This window comes from Aegilops tauschii, chromosome 4 (assembly GCF_002575655.3).
Source record: "Aegilops tauschii subsp. strangulata cultivar AL8/78 chromosome 4, Aet v6.0, whole genome shotgun sequence".
Classification (NCBI taxonomy): Eukaryota; Viridiplantae; Streptophyta; class Magnoliopsida; order Poales; family Poaceae; genus Aegilops; species Aegilops tauschii.
Window position 1 is genome coordinate 49973254 of NC_053038.3, and position 24243 is coordinate 49997496.

The window sequence follows — 24243 nt, forward strand, 5'->3', positions numbered from 1 at the left end:
GCTCAACTGTAAGCCCGTTTCCACACCGGTTGACACAAGCTCTAAACTTTCCTCCCATGAGGGCCATCTCCTCTCTAATCGGACCCACTATCGTAGCATCACCGGCGCCCTACAATATCTTACCCTCACACGCCCGGACATCACATATGCTGTCCAACAAGCTTGCTTATTCATGCATGCTCCTCGCGACATACACATGCAGCTTGTGAAGCGCATTCTACGATACTTACAGGGCACCTCCCATTATGTCCTTCAGCTTTTTCGGTCTCCTTCCAAGGACCACATTGCCTACACCGATGCTGATTGGGCCGGGTGTCCAGACACGCGCAAGTCCACCTCCGGTTTTTGTGTGTTCCTTGGAGCAAACCTCATCTCATGGTCATCCAAGAGACAGCCCACCATCTCACGATCCAGTGCCGAGGCTGAATATCGTGGTGTTGCAAATTGTGTGGCTGAATCTTGTTGGCTCCGGCACCTTCTTCATGAGCTCAAGGTTCCTCCCACACGTGCCACCGTGGTGTATTGTGACAACATCAGTGCTTCCTACCTCGCGAGCAATCCGGTTCAGCATCAACGGACCAAGCACATTGAGATTGATCTACACTTCGTTCGGGATCGAGTGGCTCTTGGCGAAGTGCGCGTCTTGCATGTGCCTTCCAGCTCCCAATATGCCGACATCTTCACCAAGGGCTTGCCCTCGCCATTGTTCACCGACTTTCGATCCAGCCTGAACATCCTTCCAAATGGAGTTCCGGCTTGGGGGGGGGGGGGTGTTAACTTGTGTATTTTTGTACCACTTGTAACGTTATATTGGCATGTTGTAACGATCCTAGATTGTAGGATCTGAGGGCCCGCGTGCCACATCTCTCGGGACTCTCTCTCCCTCTCTATGTATACCCTGATGTGTAACAGAATCAATCAAGGGAATTTTGCATAATCACTTTCCAACTTCTAGCTTCCTATGCATAACGATCTTTCATCCTTTCATCGAAAACACCACCATATAGAGAGATTTCAATTTGTAAGGCTAGGGTTTGTAAACTCTATTCGTACTAGATCCAGAGATTGAGATCGGTTTAATCTTTCATTTTATTGTGGCAAAAGACGATATTATTGAGACGGTTTCCTTTTGCATAATCTCTGTGTCTGGTTGTTACTCTTCTCGTATGCGCGAGCGTCTTGTTACTGGTATGCATCCACCACAGGATCCTTAATCTGAATTTGAGAAGAAATTAATGTCACATCTGCTCTTATGTTCTTCGCAACTCCCGAACTGAATCCTGATGGCAAGTATTTTTCGAATGAACGAATAGGGCAACTATGCCTTAGCATTTCTCATTAATCTTATTTTTAAACTACATCCTATTTAGTGCAACCTTTGCTATATCCAATTTGTCCACTTTTTTTTAAATGAGGGATTTGTCAACTTTTAGTGCATTTGTTTATGTGATATGTAAAGACGAGGGCATCCGGAGAACTTCTTCACATGTACTACCTTTTTCATGTTCGTTTTTGCCATCAGGTTCATATGTTTCCCCTCTATTTTTCTTATCTGTTTAATTGCTTACAATACATAATTAAATGACTAGGGATGGTACAAACAAAGGGGGATAAGAACGAATATTCGATTTTGCAACCAGGCTCAGATGCTCCCTAAATCAACACCATTCAAACACATGTGGATCTGTGCCAGCGACTGTATTTCACCAGCGTATATCACAAGTATTTAGGCAAGCGACAATGCGCAATAACTGCAACGGAGCGTTGACTAGTTTTCCCTCGCGGGAACGCCCTGCGCGCGACAAGTGTCACGCGCGGAGCGCTCGCGAACCGTTCGTTCATAACGCTCCGAAGGAGCGCTCGCCAACTAGTTGCTCTCGATGTCCCTCGGTCGCCGCATGCAAAAGCCATGACATGTTCTTTCAACTATGGTCCACTGGGGTATCCGGCCAGGCCTACCACGGTGCATTGTTTGACCTCTCCTGCAAAAGCCTACTCTGTGTCACACAGCCTATGACTGATCCTGTCGAATACTCTGAATTATCTGCTTAATTAAACCTGCCACCGCTAATGGCTTGCTGCTCCTGCGCCACTGCATGAACCTTAAAAAAGACGGACGCGCCAGATAAGAGGGTGCCGGGGCTCCCGGGTGCCATCGCACCATTTTGATGATTCATGTATCATGATGATGCAGAGATCGGGGTTACCCTTTTTCCAAAAAATAAATACCTACGATTAATGCAAATGTATATGATAAATCATGATCTACATGTTGAATTGATAGTATACATATAATTCATGCCAGGGCCATTTCCGCAACCCCTTAACAATCGCCACCTATTGTAACTAGGAAACATTCTCATCTTCTAGGTGTTTTGAGGGACACAAAAGGATATATCACCATGTGAGACTACAATTATCCACATCAACTCTGTTGATATCATCCGGACATTTTCTACAAACCTCCACACTATGATGCAGAATGTGCAATTCAGTAGTTTATGGCACGTCAGTTTGGATGCTAATCTTTCCCACAAAATTCATGAAAAAAATCACGCAGCAACGCGTGGGGAATCATCTAGTTTTCTCAAAATTACCAGCATGTGACGCTAGTTACGGTTACTGCTAAATACGGAATAGAACTAAACTTCAACCGGGAAAAACCATGCCGGAAACCTCAGGTTATCCCATGACCATCTCTTTGGCTTTACCCTCCGCGACGGTGGCATGAACGGCACGATCGTCCTGTGCACCACGCTGTACACGCCGGCGTGGCCAAGGGGATTGCCATGATCGAGCAGGAAGTAGACACAATCTCCTCGAGCTCCATCAACATCACTAGCACGGAAAGACTTGGAGCACGTGGCGCCCACAAAGAGCGCCCAGCCGTCGAGGCTGCGGGCCTTCTTCCACAGGCCAAGGCCGGGACCGTCCGTGAGGTCCGCCTCGAGCACCTCGAACCGGCAACTTAAATGTTGTTTGCGGCCAATTTGCGGGGGTGGGGCCCGGAAATATCTCCTCACCAGCAGCAGCTTGCTGTTGGATTCCACTAGATATTGCTGTACTTGCTCGTTCGGGCTATTGTCGTGGGAGAATTGTTTCAGATACATGTCCGGTTGGAGGTCAGGGGGCCATATCCATGATGTGAACGCTTTCACTTGAGGTTGGACGCCGGGCGGCGTCGGCGGCTTGTCGAGCCAGCCGTCGCTGAGTTCGACGGCGAGGAGCTCCTGGAATATCTTGACCTGCGCGTACATCTTCCCTTGGAAGAAGGCGACGTCGAGGATGGTGGATGTCTCCTGCGTCACAATGCACGAGTTGATCTCGCCGGCCGGTCGGCACGTGGAGATAAAGACTCTGGATTTGGAGCAGTTACTGGCTAGAACGGCCACGAGGCGTTGATGGTTCGGCGAGGCTGCCACGGATGACATCGCCACCTTCTTGATCCTCATATTCTCAGACCGCTTGGACTCGAACTTTTTCTCGTCGCATGGATTTACCATGTGAGACCGTAGGAGTTCGGCCAGCTCGGGGAGAGGCGTCGCGGCGCCGGAGAACCCGTTGACCACGGAGCACCGCCCGTCGTTGCCGTGGTGGAAGAACATGCTCTCGCCGGCGCTGTAGCAGGGGCCGTCGTCGTTTGGGATACGCAGACGGTACGCGCTGTTGTGGGCGAAGTCCAAGGCGGTGCCGTCCGGGAGGGCGAGCCAGGGGAGATGCGGAGGGGCCCGGCACGGCTGGAGCTTGACGCCCGTGCGCCATGGGCGGCAGATGGCGCGGAGGCGGACGCGGTCGGCGAGGGACGGGAGCCGGGAGCGGACGTCGCGCAGGACGTCTGGCGCTAGGCCCGGCCATGCGCGCTGGCGTGGACGTTTCGTCGACGCCGTCATTACGCAGCTTGATATGAGATTATATTAGGGTTTCGGCCCGTACAGGTACTACCGTATCATATCATGAACATCTGTCGCTGTACATGTACCAGATAATTAGGGTTTCTGCCTTTCTTTTACATCAACTTAGGGTTTCTGCCTTAAATCAAGGGTGCCGCTGTACCAGCCAGCACGTATATACTTTAAGAAAAAATCTTAAGGAACATCATGAAGATATGTCGCTGTACCAGATAATTAGGGTTTCTGCCTTAAATCAAGGGGTGCGCCGGACACATGTTGGGCCAGCCTAATAAGCACATCTGTCGCTGTACCAGCCAGCACATAAAAATATCTAGTTAAATAAAATGTTCACTTGCCTAAAAAAATGTTCACACCATTAAAAATTAGGAGTAATAAGTATACTTTAAGAGAATATTCATTCTGTTAAAAATATTCATGCACTTTTGTAAAGATGCTCCTGTATTTTTATTAAAAAAATGTTCACTTGTCTAAAAAATTGTTCATGTGGCTCTAGAAAAATTGTGTACTTTATTTTCCCATACAAAATAAATATAAAGGAAGAAGTAAAAAATTAAAAACGAATAAATTAATAAATATACAAATATAGAAAAGAAAAAAGAAAAAAATAGTAAAAGGAATGCAGAAAATTAAAAACAAAACTTAAATAAAAAGAATCGAGGAATAAATATAAAACAGGACCAAAAAACTCCTCATAAAACAAAAAAAAACAACCCTAGTGCCAAGATTTGTCTCCGTCGGTGCCGGCGGTGGCGTCGCTCTCGTTGTTGTTCCTCTCCGCCTTCGCTTTTGACCCCATCTCGACCCCTTCTCCTGTCGTTGTCTGATGCCGCCCTAGGTCTCATGTGGCATGAGGAGACGTACGTCCACGCAGTCGGCCGTTGTCCTTCAAATGAACCCTTTATATCGTCGATACTCCATGTCACTTTGCTGGGAAATGCCATCCTCATCTTCTCTGCCTCTAGCATGGAAACATCGGTGAGGGCATAATCAAGGGGGAGGGGGCAAGCCTTAGTGCTATTAGCCTCATACCCGTTCGGCTGTGCTCTTGTGAGTCTGAGGGCGGCTATGGTTTCTCGCCTCCTGCCGGCGGCGCCGCAGGTCTAGCTTGTCTCCTATGGCCTACGCCATGGAGGCGCAATAGATCTCGGCCCTTGTCGACGGGAGGGCTCCTACTTTATTTTAGACGTCCTTTGTGTCCGTTTAGGGTTTGTATCATGCTAAGGGAGACGAGGTGGCTGACGCCTCCCTAAAGATGGTATAAGGTTCTCCTCGCCTAGTCCCTGTCCTGGTGGTGTGAATAGCCTCGTCGAAGAGCGTGTGGAGGTGTGTCTTCGGCCGATCTCGCATGATCCAGTCAATGGTTGTCTTTTGGTGGATCCTGTAGGAGCGAAAGTATGTCTAGCGAGGGTTGATTAAACTACTTGCCAAAATTAATGGACTCTTTTCCCAATTTTAGTTCTTGGCAGATTTTAGCAATTTCTAGCAAGTTAAATAACATCTGACACATGCAAGTCTAGAGCATAGACAGCAAAAAGCAAAGACATTGCAATTCATAATAATGTAAAGAGATGGGTTTAGAGAATCACAAACGCAACGGTGACACGGAAGATTTTTGATCCATGGTTCCGATAGGTGTTCCTATTGTACGTCCACGTTGATGGAGGCTTCGATCTCAAAAGATCACAGTAGCGAGATTCCACGGAGGGCTCGCACCCATGAAGGGTCCACAAAGAAGCAATCTTGCCCTCCATAGGTTACGCCCACATAGGGCTGGCCTCACTCGAGTAGATCTTCACGACATAGGCGATCTCCTTTCCCTCACAAACATCTTGGTTTCTCCCACGATTTGGAGACTCCCAAGCACACCTAGCCAATCTAGGAGGCACCACCCTCCAAATGGTAATAAATGGTGTTTGTTGATGATGAACTCCTTGCTCTTGTACTTCAAAATATAATGTCCTCAACACCCGACACTCTCTCACAAATTTTTTGGGGGTGGAAAGCAGGTGACTAGAAATCAAAGGATTGATGGTTGGAGTGGAATCCCTTTGAAATCAGCATAAGGAGTGGGAGTTCTCTCTCAGAAATATGGATGTGTAATGTGTCTGCTTCGAGAGGTACTGGTGAAGTGAGTGGGGGCATATATAGCCTTCAACAAAAATCAGGTTGTTAGAGCATCTCTAGCAGACCCCGCATAAGTGGTCAAACCCGTAATTTTTTTGCGTTTTACAGTTTTGGGTGAAAAAAGTGTCCAGAACAGAAACTATAAAAGTGGTCCAACCCGTAAATTTTTTAAGGGCCACCACAAATGCACACACGAAACCCTTATCTTTGGAGGTTGGAAGGCGGAATCTAGGGGGCCCCGTATACCGGTCAAACCTCGTTGGAGCAAACACGCCGCCGCGGAGTTTGCCGGAATCCGCCCTAAACTCGCCGGAATTCATCACCGCTCACCGGAAAAGGCCGCTAGGCGCCGCAATCGATCGCCGCCGGTTCGAATTGGACGAGCTCGGCATAGCCGTGGCCTCCCATGACCTCAGCCTGACCGCCGGAATCCTCCCGGCGCGGCAGGCAAAGGGGCACGACTCGGCTGGCAATAGAGCAAGGCACGGACGTCGGAGGCGGCGGGGCGTGGCCGGCGCGGTGATGGGGCGCGGCCGACAGGGGCGGGGCGCGGCTGACGGGCCACGAGGCGCGGCTGACGGGCGACGCGGCATGGCCTGCGGGCGATGGGGCGCGACCGACGGGGTTGGACGCGACCGACGTGGCCGGCGCGGCCGGCTGGGGGAAGGGGCGGCAGCGGCCGGACTGGAGGAAGGAGCTCTTTGTTCCAGTTTTACAGTTTGTTTTACAGTATCTGTTCGGCCGCAGTTAAAACGAACCCTTAAAATGCACTTTTTCCAAACCGTATCCCAGTTTTGCAGTTTGTGATTTTAGGGGTCTGCTAGAGATGCTCTTACTCACTTTTAGCACATCTCAGTGAGAATGACTGAAAATACTCGATCAAACTGTTATATACAAAAGGTTTGAACTTCAGATATTTCGGTGACTTCGGGTGAAACTGTTTGGTGCCTGTGATCAAGTGCCCCACGTCAGATGCGTGGCACTCCGGCCCTGAAGTTTTTCGATGGCAATTCCACTCACACAAGGATGATAAATTCTAGTGGCAGACGACAAGTTCCTGTCAAAAATAAACCGAATCACGAAAGTTGCCATGGTTGGCAAATAAAGTTGCCATTCTCACGTCATTTAACTTGTCATAAAAAACGTTCGGAGTTGTCATGTGGTCACACCTGACGTTCGACACCAATCAAGGTCCAAAATCTACTAATGAGGTTGTTGAAATATGAGATGGGCCTAGAGCCCATATGACAATTTCAGATTTAATCTCTAAGGGCCCATGTAGGTGGCATGACAACGTGGTGGGAAGTTTAGTCCCACCCCCGAAGTGGAAGGAGAGTTGGAGTGGTTTATAAGGGATTCTCTCCCTCATGCTATTGGAGCTTGAGAAGAAAAGAAGCCCTCGCGCACTCCTCCTCCGCTTGCCGCACCGCCGGCGCCGCGGCCGCGCCGCGGGATTGAGCCGAGCCGAGCTCACTCCTATGCGCTTCTTTTTGCCGGTCAGGGTAGGGCCACGATCTGAGACGTCGGATCATGGGCTATCGACTTGGACGTGGGTTCAGCCCACGTCTCTCCACGCGCGGGCGCTGCCAACCCTAGCCGCCGCGAAAACAGAACGCATCTCCATCTCCGCCTCCACGCCCACGTTGTTCCTCTGCTGCCGCCGGCGACTCCATCCCATTCACCGCGTACACCGCCTCTCCGGATCCTGTACGGGAGAGGGGCGATTAGGTTTTTGGGTAGCGACTACGCGACTGCTCGCTTCTGTTCATCTACGTCCGCATCACCTTCGTCATCACCATGTCGACCGACGCCGACCGTGCCGCCGCTGAGAAGGCCGAGGCCGACAAGAAGGCCGCTGAGGATGCCGCGGCTGCTGCCACCGCCACCGCCGACGCGTGGCCGATTGGAGGGTATACATCGTTTATTCCTCTCGTGTTTCTTTCTGTTGTAGCAATACTAGCAGTAGATGTTTCTACTATGTGCGTAGTACATGCTCTGTTAGATCGTAATCAGTGTGTTATCAATGCTGTCCATGTCATGCTCATGATTCATTCATGAATTAATTTAATCGAAAAACTGCCTATTTACTCATCAGAGGTCATGACACAAACATGAATTAGGAGTACAAAATGAAATTTACTCTTAGGAATCTAGGATATTGATGAAACATGCATGTCCTGATTACTAGATGACCTGAAATCCCCATAAGAGACGAAATATGTGTTGTTGTTGTTTCTTGCGACTGAAAATACGTGTTGGGTTAAACTCGTGAGGTCATGGTCGTACTCGTACGGTGCATGCTCCTCATGGCAGAGAGCCGTCGTGCAAGGGAGAGGAAAGAGAAGTTACAGTGGAAGGAAACAAGGAAGTTTCCCAAGGACGACCATGAATTGTTTCTTGTTGGCCCGTCTAGATTGGCAGCCGCCAGACGTTGAACAATTATCGGAAATCGTCGACCCGCAACAAGTTCCTGCCGGCGGACAAACTCCATACCGCTACCAACTGACATACGTTGTGCTATGCTGGCCATTATCTCTACTTATTATTACTTAAAAAGAATATAAGGTGTCATTTCACCTCTCCTTCGTCTAACCTTATATATGTCCCCCCCCCCCCCCCCCCCCCTTCCTTCTCTTTGATATTTTTCTCCCATCTCTGAATTTTCTCCCATCAATTTCCCTGAAAATATAATCAATTATCCCACATTTTATTAACTTACCAAAATACAAATATTTTCTTTGGTAAGTCAATAAATTCTTATAAAAAATGCTTACAAATAAGATATTAGGTAAATCTTGGCGATTACATACAAAAGTTTGCTAAGATTTTAGACTCCGTGCACATATCGATCTTACGTCTTGGAAGTACTATACGGTAAAAGGTATGATTGCAATAGCAAGCATTGAGTATAAACGTGTTTATCCGTCTAACTAAGAAAACAAGTAGGTTGTGAAATGATATGAAATGTAATAATAGGCATATAGTCATGGGCTAACCTATTAGAATATTTATACTCCTATTATTACAACGCGCGGGCAATTACCTAGTTACGTAAAAAAAAGTATACTTCTTGGATTTGGGGAAATAAATTGACGCACCCAGCCCAGTGGGTCCTTCACCAAGCAAAGTCACGGCTACAGTAGCCTGACTTGGTCTTTGTGAGGCTCCGATCAACAACAAGCGGTCAAGATGGAAGCACTGTGCATAAGTGCAGTATCAACTCTGTGCATACATACAATGTCAAGATGGAAGGTCTTGTCCCTGCTCCTGCCGAGGTGATTAGGTTTCCCTCCCTCCCATCGACATTGCCGCCGGGCTGTCTTTAGGGCCATGAAGGTGCGGTGGATCTTGGTCCTTGCCCCCGGGAGGGTTCATGCTCTGTTTTTCTTTTTTACTATGTTTGTGTCATCCTCAAGAAGGCGAGGTGGTGGCGGTTCTATGAAGATGGAATATGTTCCTCCCCACCTAGATCCCGTCTCAGTGATGCGTCTATCGTCGTCGGAGGGCATGTGGAGGTGTGCATTTCGTGGATCTCGTGGGATTTGGTCGATTTTGGTCTTTGCTGGATCTCTATGGAATCCTTCGTCGGTTGCTGTTTTGGTGCGATGACCATGTGAGGCCTTCGCATGATAACTTCCTGACTGTCTATTAAAACAAGTTTTGCTCGACCGGAGGGAGAGGGGGATGAGGCAACGCACCTTCGGCTCGCTCCAATGTTTGTAGTCGTCGTTAGGTGATCTACGGACATGAATGTAATTTTTGTTAACTTCAGTGTTCCTTGTACTGTCGTGATGGATGATGAATACATCGGAAATTTGTCCCGCAAAATATACGGGTAATGTTATTCAGTGAACGTTCGCTGGAAGAGGATGACAGTACAAACGTTTTCCATGGAAATTACATTGCAAAGAAAATGGCAATTTCTTCAATCGAACATGACAATTTTGGCGATGAATCCGGATATTCCCTTTTGCTCCTACGTGCATATGCACCCATTGTTGGAATACACATTACGAAAAGTTGAAAAATTCGGAACAAAAATCCCGCGTGTATATCCGGACATTTTATGTCCGTTCACAAGGTTTCGGTGAAAAACGACGTTTTTTATGGCTTGCGTAAAAAAGACAATTTCCGATGCTTCATTCTAACTATTCACGAGGCATTTCTTTATCTTTTTTACACAAGCCACAAAAAACGTCGTTTTTCACCGAAACCTTGTGAACGGACATAAAATTGTCCGGATATACACGCGGGATTTTTGTTCCGAATTTTTCAACTTTCAAAATGTGTGTTTTTGACAATGGGTGCATATGCACCTAGAGAAAAAGCCGCGTCCTGTACCGAGTTAGTTTTAGGTTAACAATGGGTACAGGAAGAAGGGGTTACTTTAGGCAGAGGCGTGCATCCACTCCTGGACGCGGCGACAAATTGCCCCGAGTTAGTTTTAGGTTAACAACAATATCTTTTTGCTTCCTGTACCAAGACCATTTACAAAAGCGAAGGGGCGAAACAGAATAGAATCCCATCCATCCTAGGAGAGGCCGCATTCCCTTCCTCCCCCACCTTGTTGCCCTCGCAGATCGACGACCCCTCCCCCTCCCCCATCCCCGGCGAATGGCGTCCCGTCTGGCGTCCCGCCTCCTCCTCCGCCGCCCCGCCGCCGTAACCCCTCCCTCCCTCTTCTCCTTTTCCTCTCATACATGTATCTATGTTCCGGGTGATCTGATGCGGTGATTCGGCCGGATTGGGGATCATCCGCCGGGCGGTTTCCGCGGACGGGCTTGGTTGCCATGGGGGCGATTTACCGTCGCTTTCCTCGTATTTTTTGTGCGAACAGGATTTCTGTATCTTCTACGTCGCCTGCGCAGAATTGATTTTCTTCGGATCGTTTTACGGCGAGTGTGGCACGCGTGGGCGTGTCTGATTTTGACGTCGTGTAGGGGCGTACAGGTTTTACCCTTTTTTCGCGTCAGATAGTCTTGATTTTGTTTTGATCCGTAGAGGATTGTTGAACCGTGATGAAGGAATACCCCTGCGGCGATCGGAGATCGTACTACCAGATTGTTGCTTGCTTCCACGCTTGGACTTGGCCTTTTTCGGCACAGTTCAGGTTGATGGTTTCTAGATATCGACCGAGACATGTATTATGCTGCAAAGTGAATGCGAGTTGTTGGTATGGTTGAGAAATTCGAGGTGTTTCAGGGATGCGTGTAGGACAACTTGATCACCTGTAGTTCAACTAGGTGAGGGAACTCGTCATGTCTGAAACTAAGTAATGTAGCCTTGCAGTTCATTGACCTGACCTGGTTGAGTAGACTAGCGCTCTGCACAAACTAACCTGTCAAATGTAGATGGGTTTTTTTTGTAACCATTTCTGTGATCTGTTCACCGGTTTAGTTTGATTTTGCCATTGTTTGATGATTTACTCAACTATGTGATGCAATAAGAATAAGGTGCACTTATGATCCTTGAACTTGCATCAGGTCCATCTACATCCATTCACTTTTAAATGTACGCTTAGGTCCCTTAAAAAGTTGAGTGGGTCAACTAAACTGGTTGTGGAGGATATGTGTAGGAGTTCTTGCAGGATATGACCTGGGTGAGCACAATAGAGCTCAGGGCTCAGATCAGACTAGTTAAGTTTTATTTTGCCATCGTTTGATGGTTTAACCACTAGGATTTGGTTGCTGTAGAGGCGATTTTCTGTCTCTTCTATGTCTTCTGTGCAGAATAGGGGTTGTAGAGATTTTGTCGTTTTTGTGTCAGATAATCTTGAATTTTTTTTTGGACAAAGTTAATCTTGGTTTGATCTGTAGAGGATTGTTAAGCCTCGTTGAAGGAATAACCTGTGACGATCAGAGTACATACCGAATTATTGCTTGCTTCCACAATTGATTTTGTCCTTATTCGGCAGAGTCAGGCTATGATAATTTCTAGATATCGAACGAAACCTGTATGCTGCAAAGTGAATGTGAGTTATTGATATGGTTTAGGAATTTGGGGTGCTGTGAGAATGTGTGTCGGTGAGCTTGCATACTATGGCTCAACTAGATGAGCCGATTCATCATTAATGAAACTTAATCTTGTAGCCTGGGAGTTCTGAGACCTGGCTGAGCAGACTAGAGCTCAGAGTTTCACACTTAAGCTGAGTACATAAATGCAGATGTGTTCTGTTGTACGCATGTTCTTTGATCTGTTAACTATTTTAGTTGGATTTTGCCATCAGTTGATGGTTGAATCAACTGTAAGATGCAGTAAGAATGAAGTGGACTTATGGTCCTTGAACTTGCAATGGGTCCATCTACATCCATTTACTTTCAAAATGCACGTGTAGTTCCCTTTAACACATTAAGTGGGTCCCTAAGGTAATCCAACTGTGCCACACGGTCATGTTTCTATATTTTTTTTCATTGGTTACTCTATTTTTGGACGACCGAGTTCTTCACATACTAGTGATAACATAATAGTACATCACACAACCTCTGTTTTTCTTTTCTGTTGCGAAATTTTGTTTTTGCCACTGTTCTGTTGCTGACATGCACGACCAGACCACATTGTCTGTGGCACAGCCAGTAGAAAAATGAGTAAATGGCACTGCTTAGTGTCAACAACTAATTTCTTTCTCATTCATTTGTTTCTACAGAGTTATATAGTTTCCCTTTGTTCATTTACTTTTGTATGCTTTAAGTTGGTAGATTGTTCTAATGGTTCTAGTGCGCTTGCAGGTATTAAGTTTGCTCCAGAGTTCTAGACATGCCAGACATTTCAGCACTCAGTTACTTGAAGGTTAGTAGCTCTACAGATGTTACGTTCGAAGTTGGTTACTGACTTACTGTTAGTTTCCTTAGGAACTAATGCTTTCCTGCAATCTTCATTGCAGGTGTTCCGAGACTTCCAAAGCCAACATGGTAGGGAGTAACCTTTGCGCTTCATTTTGTCTTTGTACTATATAATTTATTTACTCATAAAACTTTATTGTATTTAGTTGGTGGTTGTTACCACTTATTACACTGTTATAAAGCCCACTGTTCCCATTGAATAAAGCATGACCTTTAATGATTTGTTGTAGTGAACGCTATTTCCTTCGAAATGCTTCTCCTTACCAAATTTGGAGTAGATCATTTGCTTCAGAGAATGGTAAGGTATATCAGCCCTGTAGAGGATATTAATAATTGTGAATTGTTGCCTGACAAATTCTTTATCATCTCTTGTCTTTGTTTTAAGGTGACTTGGTTGAAGCTGTTGTGCCCTTCATGGGTGAATCTGTAACTGATGGAACCCTTGCCAATTTCTTAAAGAGTATGCACCTGCCTCTCTCTGTGATTCAAGTTATCAACGTTTATGCCCCTGACATGTTATTTGCTGCAGAACCTGGTGATAGAGTTGAAGCTGATGAGGCGATAGCTCAGATTGAAACTGATAAGGTGATGCTTTGGCTCATTCATTCCCATTCTAATACCTGTTTTTAGTTTGTTCTGCTGTTCTTGGTGATAGAACGATCCTTAAAATGGAAGTGCTCCATTCTATTTTCAGGTTACAATAGATGTTTCCAGTCCAGAAGCTGGGGTAATTGAAAAGGTGACTGCCATCCATGCATTTTGTGATTTCAAATTTGCTTTGCACGCCCTACAAGTTACCTCAATTGTGTATTTAGCAGTATGGTTACTCTCCTGATCACATCAGTGCTTTGCAGTTCATTGCCAGTGAAGGTGACACTGTTACTCCAGGTACCAAAGTTGCCGTGATATCTAAGTCTGCTGCTCCAAGTGAGGCCCATGTTGCACCATCTGAAGAGACCTCCCAGAAGGAGACCCCTCCACCACCTCCTGCAGAGAAACCTAAGGTCGAGGCAAAATCACCAAAAGTAGAATCTGTCAAACCACAGGCGTCAAAACTAGCCTCCCCCTCAGAACCTCAGCTCCCTCCAAAGGAAAGAGAGAGACGGGTAAGGTCATTCATTGCATTTGGTTATATATGGTTGATCAGACATGCTATGGATACATCATTTTTGGACTGTGATAAGTGCAGGTGTCAATGCCAAGGCTCAGGAAGCGTATAGCAAATCGTTTGAAGGATTCTCAGAACACTTTTGCACTACTGACTACATTCAACGAAGTTGACATGTAAGTGCATCAGTTGTTTGTTTTCTAATATCTGTACCTTTGTAGTGTCAGTGTGGTTGGTGTACCCATGAATGCATCACTGGCTTTTGGCACCTGCGTGAGCCTAAGTTACACCAAACTTGCCCAAATTTCTCCACTAAAATTATTCCAAAAACAATGTCCCTCTCCATTATGTCCTTGGGTTGACATGATGAGTCTGTGAAGTGTAAACGAAGCACCATTAAACTGTATCAAGTATAAATAGTGTGTAAGTATGCTTCAAACATGTTATGCTCCAAAATAATTAGTCGGAAGAGTATGAAAAAATTATTTATGTTCCATAATAGTTGTCCTATTGAGTTTACATCTTTGTGCTTATCTTCTACTCCCTCCGTTCCAAAATAGATGACTCGACTTTGTACTAGCTTTAGTATAAAGTTGAGTCATCTATTTTAGAACGGAGGGAGTAATGCTTTCTTGGTATGTCTTTATTTTATTATACGCTGCTGATATGTCCCTGAATAAGTTGTTCCATTTTTATTACAACTGTTTCTTCATTGCATTAGGACCAATTTGATGAAGCTGCGGACTGACTACAAAGATGAGTTTGTTAAGAAGCATGGTGTCAAATTGGGTCTGATGTCCTGCTTTGTTAAGGTAGTAGCAATCTGATGAGCAGCTTAAGCGATTGTTTGGTAATTTCCTGGGTCGTCCTAAATCCACTTGTTTTTTGAAGGCTGCTGTTTCTGCGCTTCAAAATCAGCCAATTGTCAATGCTGTTATTGATGGTGATGACATCATCTACAGAGACTACATTGACGTTAGTGTTGCTGTTGGCACTTCCAAGGTACTGGCACCTTTTTCTTCTCTAGGTTGAATTACCGATCGACCAGCGTTGTTTTTACCATGCATCCTGCTGTCATAATGTGATATGAATGTCATTTTGCTTTAGGGTCTTGTGGTGCCTGTTATCCGTGATACAGAAGGAATGAACTTTGCTGACATTGAGAAGGGGATAAACAGCCTTGCAAAGAAGGCAACTGAGGGGGCATTGTCAATTGATGAGATGGCAGGGGGAACCTTTACGATCTCAAACGGCGGTGTCTATGGAAGTCTCATCAGCACACCTATCATCAACCCTCCACAGGTTCTCGTTTTGTTTGCTGCCTTCTATGTCTCTTTGTTAAAATTCTACAATTCACCTCCTAACTCAACCCTTAATTCCTTGCCTAATGCAGTCAGCAATTCTTGGAATGCATTCTATTGTCCAACGCCCTGTGGTTGTGGATGGCTCCATCCTTGCGAGGCCAATGATGTACCTTGCACTGACATATGACCATAGGCTGATAGATGGCAGAGAAGCTGTTCTGTTTCTGCGCCGCATCAAGGACGTGGTTGAAGATCCACGGAGGTTGCTCCTTGACATATAGTTCCATTTGTTACTTCTGGGGTAAAGATTGCTTCTCATCGATTTCAGAATAATTGTACACAAAATTTTGACTCATGCCGTAGTCGCTTCTCCAACAATTGAGAATTCGGTTGCTGGCCTCTGAATTGTAGAAGAAACATCAACGAAATTCGTTTCCCTTTTCTGAGGTGATACTTGCTGGGATGTAGTAGTTCCCTAAACATATTATGATTTACAATAGCAAATGGACACCCTCTTCAACTTTGTTGTGCCATTTAACGTGATAATAATTATAACATGTGACGCCTGGTTGGTATTGACGTTTCCAGTGTATTTTCCACATTTGCAATTTCAAAATTTCTAGTATGGTGCAATTGCCGTGTCTAAATATCCAGTAGAATTCAAGCAAATTATATGAGCTTTTGAAGTTTCTCAGGTCATCCTTTCCGCATTCTAGTTCTAGTGACACAAGGTTCCAGTGAAGTTTTCCCATGATTCTGCACGACAAACACTCTAGGACTCTGCAAGTGAAACGAAATCTGTGCATAATGCGGTCAGTGATTCTTGAAATGCATTCCAACGTCCAACACCCTGTGGTTGTGGATGGCAACATTCTTGCAAGATTCTTTGATGTACCTACAACCGTTTCTGTTTCTGCGCCGCATCAAGGACATGGTCGAAGATCCACGGACGTTTCTTCTTGACCATGCATTAGTTTCTCCAGCCTACAACCGTTTGTGGTTGATTTTTCTGCTTCTTATGTCCATAGTAGAATATCTACAAAGACTTATATTTAGGAACGGAGGGAGTAGAACAGAGCTCAGTGAAACTCATTTTGTTTTTCCTTTTAAAGCGTAAGTCTGTAAGCATATTCTTGCTTTACAATGGCAAGTGGCCACCCTCCCAACTTTGTAGCGTCATTTCTACTCCATCATCTGATTGCTATCTGGTGCTCGATCTCGACAATCTTCAGATTATTTATCACCTTTGAAGTTTTGAAATTTCTAGCCTGGTATAATTGACTGTTGGGGATTTTGTTCTGAAGTTTCTTAGGTCATACTTTTTGCATTCTAGCTGAATTTTGTTAAGCGGCACTGAAACAAAGTTACAATTGAAAAATCTGAGTCACTCGGTTTTTCCATGATTTTGTATATGACGAACGACCCTCAAGCTCTTTCTCATGATTACCTAGGACGAACGACCCTCAAGCTCTTTCTCATGATTACCTAGGACGAACGACCCTCAAGCTCACATCTCCAAGGCATGCATCATGCATGTGAGATGAGTCCAGTAGTTCCCTGCGTATTTAATACCATGTCTTGGCATGGCATCCAGCTGAGATAAGAACACATGTTAGGGCTCAGAGTCTCGCACAACTTGCATATTAGAAGCAAATTATCAATGAGATATTAGAAGATAACTGAGCCAGTAAGGCTAATGTTCTCTTGCTCCACTGGCAGATGAGTTTTGTATTGATTTGAGATGGTTACAGGTATTATGGCTAAGATCAAACAAAGCCCTAGTCTTGTTCTGTACACAAGTGAACTATCTATGCATGCTCAGGTGAGCACCTCTGCTTGCCAACGATTCGGTGTCCTAGGGGAGGGGGCCTTCTCCGGAAGCGGAGACGGATGGCGTCACGACGGTCTACTAGATAGAGGAGCAACATTGCTATTGGAGAAGGAACCCAATAGCTGTCAACGTTTATACATTTAGACCCATATTATTACTCCTGTTTTCAAGTCACTCTCTGTAACCCTCGGGCTATATAAGGAGCAGATGGATTTGTATCGATAAAATATTCTGCCAATTATTGGCTTTACATCAATATACACTTATACATACACTATATACTCAAATTCCTGCCTGTTCTTCCTGATCCATACACCCCCCACCCCCCCCCCCCCCCCCCCCCCCCCTAATTTTGTTCGTGGTTTCTACTCAAATCCATGTCTGATCCATCTGGGATCTGACACTTTGTCCTTTTGGAAGCCGACGAAGCATGGCTTTCCTCCGGCGACGGGCTCTTTCTTGACAATATCCTCTGATCGTGGGTTCGACGAGGGCATCGATGCTCAAGCCGGTGCTTAGTGTGCTCGGAGTTAAGTGATTTTCAGCATCTCGTATCTTTCGTCGTTTCTTTGTGTGGACGTTAGTTTACATTAATGTGTGGCGGTGGGTTGTGTTGTTGGTTGTGAGCGTATCATTAATTTAACATCAGTCATTATCTATATAAAAAAATCTGAATTACATATGATCTTTTGCTGGTAGCTGACATGCAACAGTTGATGTATTTAGATCGAAAAGGTTTGCAAGCATGTGGTTGTAAACTTGTGACACAAAATCAGAGCATTCCCGGATCAGTGCCCATGAATTTCAGTAGAAAAAGTCAAATGGAAGTGTTTGCAGTTGTTACATCATCTAGACACATTAACAATCACATCACTGAGTTACTGATACGAAACATTTTCCTTGAATCACACATCCAGATTGGTTCTACATTGCATGGTAATTTGCTTGTCCTTGCAAAATGAAATTGCTTTCTCTTATAAAAAATTACAATCCCATAATCCTTCCTCGAACCATTTTCTAATCTGTAAATGGCAGTTCTGATGAACAATGCTCAAACAAACCGAGCCTCCGCTTTGTTAATAGAAATGATTGCCTCACCCTAGCCCTCTTTGTTTCCACCCGACAAATTCATTCATAGTTTTTTTTTCGAATAAAATTCATTCATAGTTTAGGGCCATTCATGCATGGCCGGTCAGTATATCAGGCAGCTATAGCTTGTGCACCGGGCGATCATGTATGGTAGGGCGTGTAGCACCGTACCCGATTCACATTGTCTGTATACCATATGTACTCTCAAGCTAGTGCATCACTCTCCAACTCTGTCGTGCCATTTGATCATATGCATAGCGGTATTTGAGACACAATCACTCCCAGTTTCATGTTCTCTTCTAATTAACTTCGCGTCACATATTTAACATGCAGTGTTAAGAAATGGTTCTCTCTCATGCTAGGTGTCCATTGTATACATGCATTGTCGCTTCTCTTCAACTTTTCCATGATAATGTAGTGTTTACAATGAATGACCCTCAAGCTCTTCCCATGGTTCTGTACAACGAACCATTTTCTTTATTTTCTTTCCCGTTTTGAGAGATTATGCCCATCTCCTAAGCATGCATCATACATTTGAGATGAGCCCAGCCATTACCATTAGTATTTAATAGCATGGCTTGGCGCCTTGGTGTCTAAGTTGAGACAAGAATATTAGTGCATATGAGCAAGCTGCAAATTTAAATAGTGACTCAGTCTCTCCCTAGCACTGCTTACTAGAAAGCAAATACCAATGGGATATTTCAAGACAATTGAATTAGTGGTTGTACGTCAGTGTTATCTAGCTTTACACACGAAGGATTTGGAGAAGATATTTATTTCCACGATCAAGGGAGGCACCATTAGGCCAACAACACGTAGAGGTAAACCTGGCCCCTCCTAGAAGGCTCATAAGCTTGCTTCTTTGGAACATAAGTCAACAGAGAGCTAGGGATTGATACTCGTGGAGGATCATGTTAGGAATAAGCAACTTATATTCCCATGAGGCCATAGGCCGATATATATACATGTACAGGTGTGGAACATATGCAGGAAACCCCTTATACAACGGGATAAATACAAAGGGGTACATGACTTATATTATAACTCTAACACCCCCCCTCAAACTTATGGTGGATGAACAACACTGAGTTTGGAGAGATAAAAGCCATGTTGTGCTCTAGTCTGGGCCTTCGTCAGGAAATCCGCCAACTGTAACTCGGAAAGCACATACTGAAGAGCAATAACCTGATCCTGCACACCAGCACGCACATAGAAAGCATCAACACCAATATGCTTGGTGAGCTCATGCTTCACAGGATCACGCGCAATGCTAATAGCACCTGTACTGTCAGACAAGAGCAGAGTCGGTGTAGTGACAGAAACACCAAAATCCTGAAGTAACCACCGTAACCAAGTCACCTCTGCCGTCAAAAGAGCCATGGCTCGCAACTCAGCCTCAGCACTCGAACGGGAAACTGCAATATGTTTCTTCGTCTTCCAGGCAATGAGAGAACCGCCAAGAAAAACACAGTAAGCAGAAAGGGAACGGCGATCAGAAGGATCACTAGCCCATGTAGCATCCGAATAGGCCTGAAGCTGTAAAGAACTGGAGCTAGAAAAGAATAGACGGTGAGAGATCGTGCCCCGAAGATATCGGAGAACACGAAGGAGATGACTATAGTGAACCGATGTGGGAGCAGAGACAAACTGACTCAGAATATGAACCGGATAAGAGATGTCCGGACGAGTGACAGCTAGATAGACAAGACTGCCAACGAGATGACGATAACGCGTCGGGTCAGGGAGAGGATCACCATCAGTAGCACGGAGGTGAACATTGAGCTTCATGGGAGTCTCAACAATGCGCTCGTCAGTAAGAGCAGCACGAGCAAGAAGATCCTGGATATACTTTTCCTGGGATATAAAAAAGCCATCAGAGTTAGAAGAGACTTCAATCCCAAGAAAGTAGCGAAGAGGTCCAAGATCAGACATAAGAAACTGCTCACTAAGACGGGCCTTTACAAAGGCAATATACTCGGGGTCATCCCCAGTGATGATCATGTCATCAACATAGAGAATAAGAAGAGTCCAACCACGAGGAGAAAGGTGAATAAACAATGCTGGATCATGAGCACTTGCTGAAAAACCAGAAGTAGTGACCACAGAGGCAAAACGCTCAAACCAGGCGCGAGGGGCTTGCTTAAGGCCATAGAGAGAGCGACGAAGACGACATACCATGCCATCAGGAACAGAATACCCAGGTGGTGGCTGCATGTACACCTCCTCACGCAGCTCACCATTAAGAAAGGCATTCTTAACATCAAGCTGAGATATAGACCAGTGGCGTGCAGAGGCAACGGCAAGAAGTGTACAAATAGTGGTCATATGGGCCATAGGAGCAAAAGTCTCGTCATAATCACGACCATGCTCCTGCTGAAAACCACGAGCCACAAGACGAGCTTTGTGACGCTCAAGAGAACCATCGGAGCGAGTCTTAACCTTGTAGACCCACTTACAAGTGATGGGACGGACTCCGGGAGGAAGAGAAACAAGATCCCAGGTACCAGTGCGTTCAAGAGCAGCAATCTCCTCTGCCATCGCAAACTGCCATTCAGGATGAACAACAGCCTGACGGTAAGAAGTCGGCTCAAGAACAGCAGCACCAACGGTGGGAAATCCAAAGCGATCAACGGGCGGACGAGGACGAGAACGCAAGCCATAGGTAGGCTGAGAAGAAGAGGACGACTCATCCAATGAGGCATCCACAGGTCGTGAACGACGAGTGTAATGCTGAGGAAAAGAGGGTACAATAGAAGGAGGAATCGCCAAGGGAGAATCGGGGGGTGGCGACGAAGAAGTCACCGGAGATGAAGGTGTAGAATCCGGTGACATGCTAGGCGGGGAGACCGGAGAAGAGGGTGGCTGCAAATCGACTAGAGGTGGAGAAGCAGATGGAGTGGAACGAATAGGCACAGTCGCGACGGGGGTGAGAGGTGAGTCAGGAAAAGTGAGCAAAGAGATATCCTCCATTGAAAAAATCGAGGAAGATGGCCGTGGATAGAAGGGACGAGACTCATCAAAAGTCACGTCTCGAGGGATACGCATCCGATGACCGATAGGATCCCAACAACGATAGCCCTTATGCTCATCACTGTAGCCTAAGAAGACACACTCAACAGACTGAGCGGTCAGTTTGGTGCGTTCGCGAGGGGCAAGAAGAACATAGCAAACACAACCAAACAAGCGAAGCATCGAATAATCGGGAGAACGATCAAAAAGACGCTCGAAAGGAACACCACCCTGTAGAGCAGCGGAAGGCTGTATATTGATAAGATAGGTGGAGGTGGAGACGGCCTCAGCCCAAAAATGAGGCGGGAGAGAGGCAACAATCATCAATGCACGAGCCGTCTCAAGAAGATGTCGATGCTTTCGCTCAGCCACACCATTCTGAGCATGAGCACCAGGACAAGAGAATTGAGAGAGAGTTCCTTGCTCAGCAAGAACACCACGCAACATCTTAGATATATACTCGCCAGCGGAGTCAGCACCAAAAACACGAATGGGTGAAGAGAACTGAGTATGAACCATGGCAGCAAAACGCTTATAAATAGACAACACCTCACTACGAGAAGTCATGAAATAAAGCCATGTGTAACGAGAGAAATCATCTATGAAAATAATATAGTATTTATGACCACCTTTCGAAGCGAAAAGAGCCGGACCCCATACATCAGAATGAACTAAATCGAAAGGACGCTTAGACACTGACTCACCATGTGAATATGGTAACTGAATCTGCTTGCCAAGATGACAACCCTGACATTCTAAAGAGAAATCTCCTGAGACAGACCCCAGAAGACCTCGACGAACTAAAGACGACAACCGAGAACCACACAGATGACCAAGTCGATGATGCCACTGCTTGAAGGAACCAGTAACGGAGGCGACAGAAGCGGAGGAACTGGCGATGGTGGTGGCAGCGGAAGGAACACGAAGCCAGTCCAACTCCCAAAGACCCTGAGAATCACGGCGGCGAGGGCCAGCCCCAACCAGAGTGTGCGTGCGACGGTCCTGGACAGAACAAGAGTCGACGTCAAGGATGACACGACAACCAGAATCAGTAAGTTGACCAGCAGAAAACAGATTCATGGTAAGGCGAGGAACATGAGCAACATCAGGAACAGAATAAGAAGGAGTGGAAAGATTGCCTCTACTAGCAACAGAAAGTGGAGTACCATCAGTAGTGAAGACATGAACAGGAGAATCCAGCGATCGAAGAGAGGACAAAGTGGAAGAATGAGAAGACATATGAAAAGAAGCTCCAGAGTCCAGAACCCATGGGGATGTACCTGACTGTGTAGAGGGCGGTTGCTCAGTGCGGGAAGCATCAGTCACAAAACCAGCAGTACCCGTCGAGGAAGAACCTGAAGCCGCGAGCAGACGCTTAAGTCTCAGAATATCCTGCTCAGTCAAAGCAATGGCTGGAGCTGTCGAGGGAGATGACGAAGTCCCTGAGGATGATGATCGCGCCTTGCGCAGGTGTTTCCGCTTTGTGTAGCATTGGGACTCAATGTGACCATCATTGTTGCAGTAGTTACAATGTGGACGGGGGCGACCTGAGCCTCCAGAAGGAGTGGGCAAGAGCGGCGGCGCACTCGAGCGAGAATGGGTCGGTGCAGCAGGTGGAGTGGAAGAAGCCCGAGTAGCGAGCACAGAGGAAACCTCCAGCAAACCAGCACCACGTAAGCGAGTCTCCTCAGCACGAATCTCTGAAAGCGCCTCCATGAGAGAAATACGGCCACGAGCAAACAACTGAGCACGCCGGGGCTCAAACTCCTTACGGAGCCGAGACAGGAACTCGTAGACGCGATGAAACTCCAAATTGGCCTGGACAGCCTGGCAACAGGGGCAAGTACTGAAGGAAATATGCCCTAGAGGCAATAACAAAGTTATTATTTATTTCCTTGTATCATGATAAATGTTTATCATTCATGCTAGAATTGTATTAACCGGAAACATAATACATGTGTGAATATATAGACAAACAGAGTGTCACTAGTATGCCTCTACTTGACTAGCTCGTTAATCAAAGATGGTTATGTTTCCTAGCCATAGACATAAGTTGTCATTTGATTAACGAGATCACCTCATTAGGAGAATGACGTGATTGACTTGACCCATTCCGTTAGCTTAGCACTCGATCGTTTAGTATGTTGCTATTGCTTTCTTCATGACTTATACATCTTCCTATGACTATGAGATTATGCAACTCCCGTTTACCGGAGGAACACTTTGTGTGCTACCAAACGTCACAACGTAAATGGGTGATTATAAAGGTGCTCTACAGGTGTCTCCAAAGGTACTTGTTGGGTTGGCGTATTTCGAGATTAGGATTTGTCACTCTGATTGTCGGAGAGGTATCTCTGGGCCCACTCGGTAATGCACATCACTATAAGCCTTGCAAGCATTGTGACTAATGAGTTAGTTGCGGGATGATGTGTTACGGAACGAGTAAAGAGACTTGCCAGTAACGAGATTGAACTAGGTATCGAGATACCGACGATCAAATCTCGGGCAAGTAACATACCGGTGACAAAGGGAACAACGTATGTTGTTATGCGGTCTGACCGATAAAGATCTTCGTAGAATATGTGGGAGCCAATATGGGCATCCAGGTCCCGCTATTGGTTATTGACCGGAGACATGTCTCGGTCATGTCTACATAGTTCTCGAACCCGTAGGGTCCGCACGCTTAACGTTACGATGACAGTTTTATTGAGTTTTGATGTACCGAAGTAGTTCGGAGTCCCGGATGAGATCGGGGATATGACGAGGAGTCTCGAAATGGTCGAGACGTAAAGATCGATATATTGGACGACTATATTCGGACTTCGGAAAGGTTCCGAGTGATTCGGGTATTTTTCGGAGTACCGGAGAGTTACGGGAATACGTATTGGGCCTTATTGGGCCATACGGGAAAGAAGAAAAAGGGCCTCAAGGGTGGCCGCACCCCTCCCCTTGGTCTGGTCCGAATTGGACTAGGGAAGGGGGGGCGCCCCCTTCCTTCCTTCTCTTTTTCCCTTCCTCTTTTCCTATT

The 24243-nt window shown here is 46.0% G+C and overlaps 2 protein-coding genes across 2 annotated transcripts; one reads left to right on the top strand and one right to left on the bottom strand.

Annotated features, from left to right (window-relative positions):
- Positions 1-2642: 2642 nt before the first annotated feature.
- On the bottom strand, positions 2643-3890 carry LOC109744326 (uncharacterized). Its single transcript, XM_020303434.1, has one exon. The coding sequence runs from the start codon at positions 3888-3890 to the stop codon at positions 2643-2645; it is 1248 nt and encodes a 415-aa protein (XP_020159023.1).
- A 6558-nt stretch (positions 3891-10448) lies between these two features.
- Positions 10449-15865, top strand: LOC109744323 (dihydrolipoyllysine-residue succinyltransferase component of 2-oxoglutarate dehydrogenase complex 1, mitochondrial). Its single transcript, XM_020303431.4, has 13 exons — positions 10449-10697; positions 12761-12821; positions 12916-12943; positions 13105-13172; positions 13260-13334; positions 13404-13459; positions 13569-13613; positions 13729-13980; positions 14064-14158; positions 14704-14794; positions 14874-14984; positions 15090-15284; positions 15376-15865. The coding sequence occupies exons 1-13, from the start codon at positions 10650-10652 to the stop codon at positions 15565-15567; spliced, it is 1317 nt and encodes a 438-aa protein (XP_020159020.1). The 5' UTR covers positions 10449-10649; the 3' UTR covers positions 15568-15865.
- Positions 15866-24243: the final 8378 nt, after the last annotated feature.

Bases quoted from the DNA above. Each gene is read 5' to 3' on its own strand.
- LOC109744326 (XM_020303434.1), bottom strand. From the start codon at position 3,890: ATGACGGCGTCGACGAAACGTCCACGCCAGCGCGCATGGCCGGGCCTA.
- LOC109744323 (XM_020303431.4), top strand. From the start codon at position 10,650: ATGGCGTCCCGTCTGGCGTCCCGCCTCCTCCTCCGCCGCCCCGCCGCC. The intron at 12,944-13,104 runs GTAGGGAGTAAC...GATTTGTTGTAG, and splicing joins AGACTTCCAAAGCCAACATG to TGAACGCTATTTCCTTCGAA. The intron at 13,614-13,728 runs GTGACTGCCATC...AGTGCTTTGCAG, and splicing joins AAGCTGGGGTAATTGAAAAG to TTCATTGCCAGTGAAGGTGA.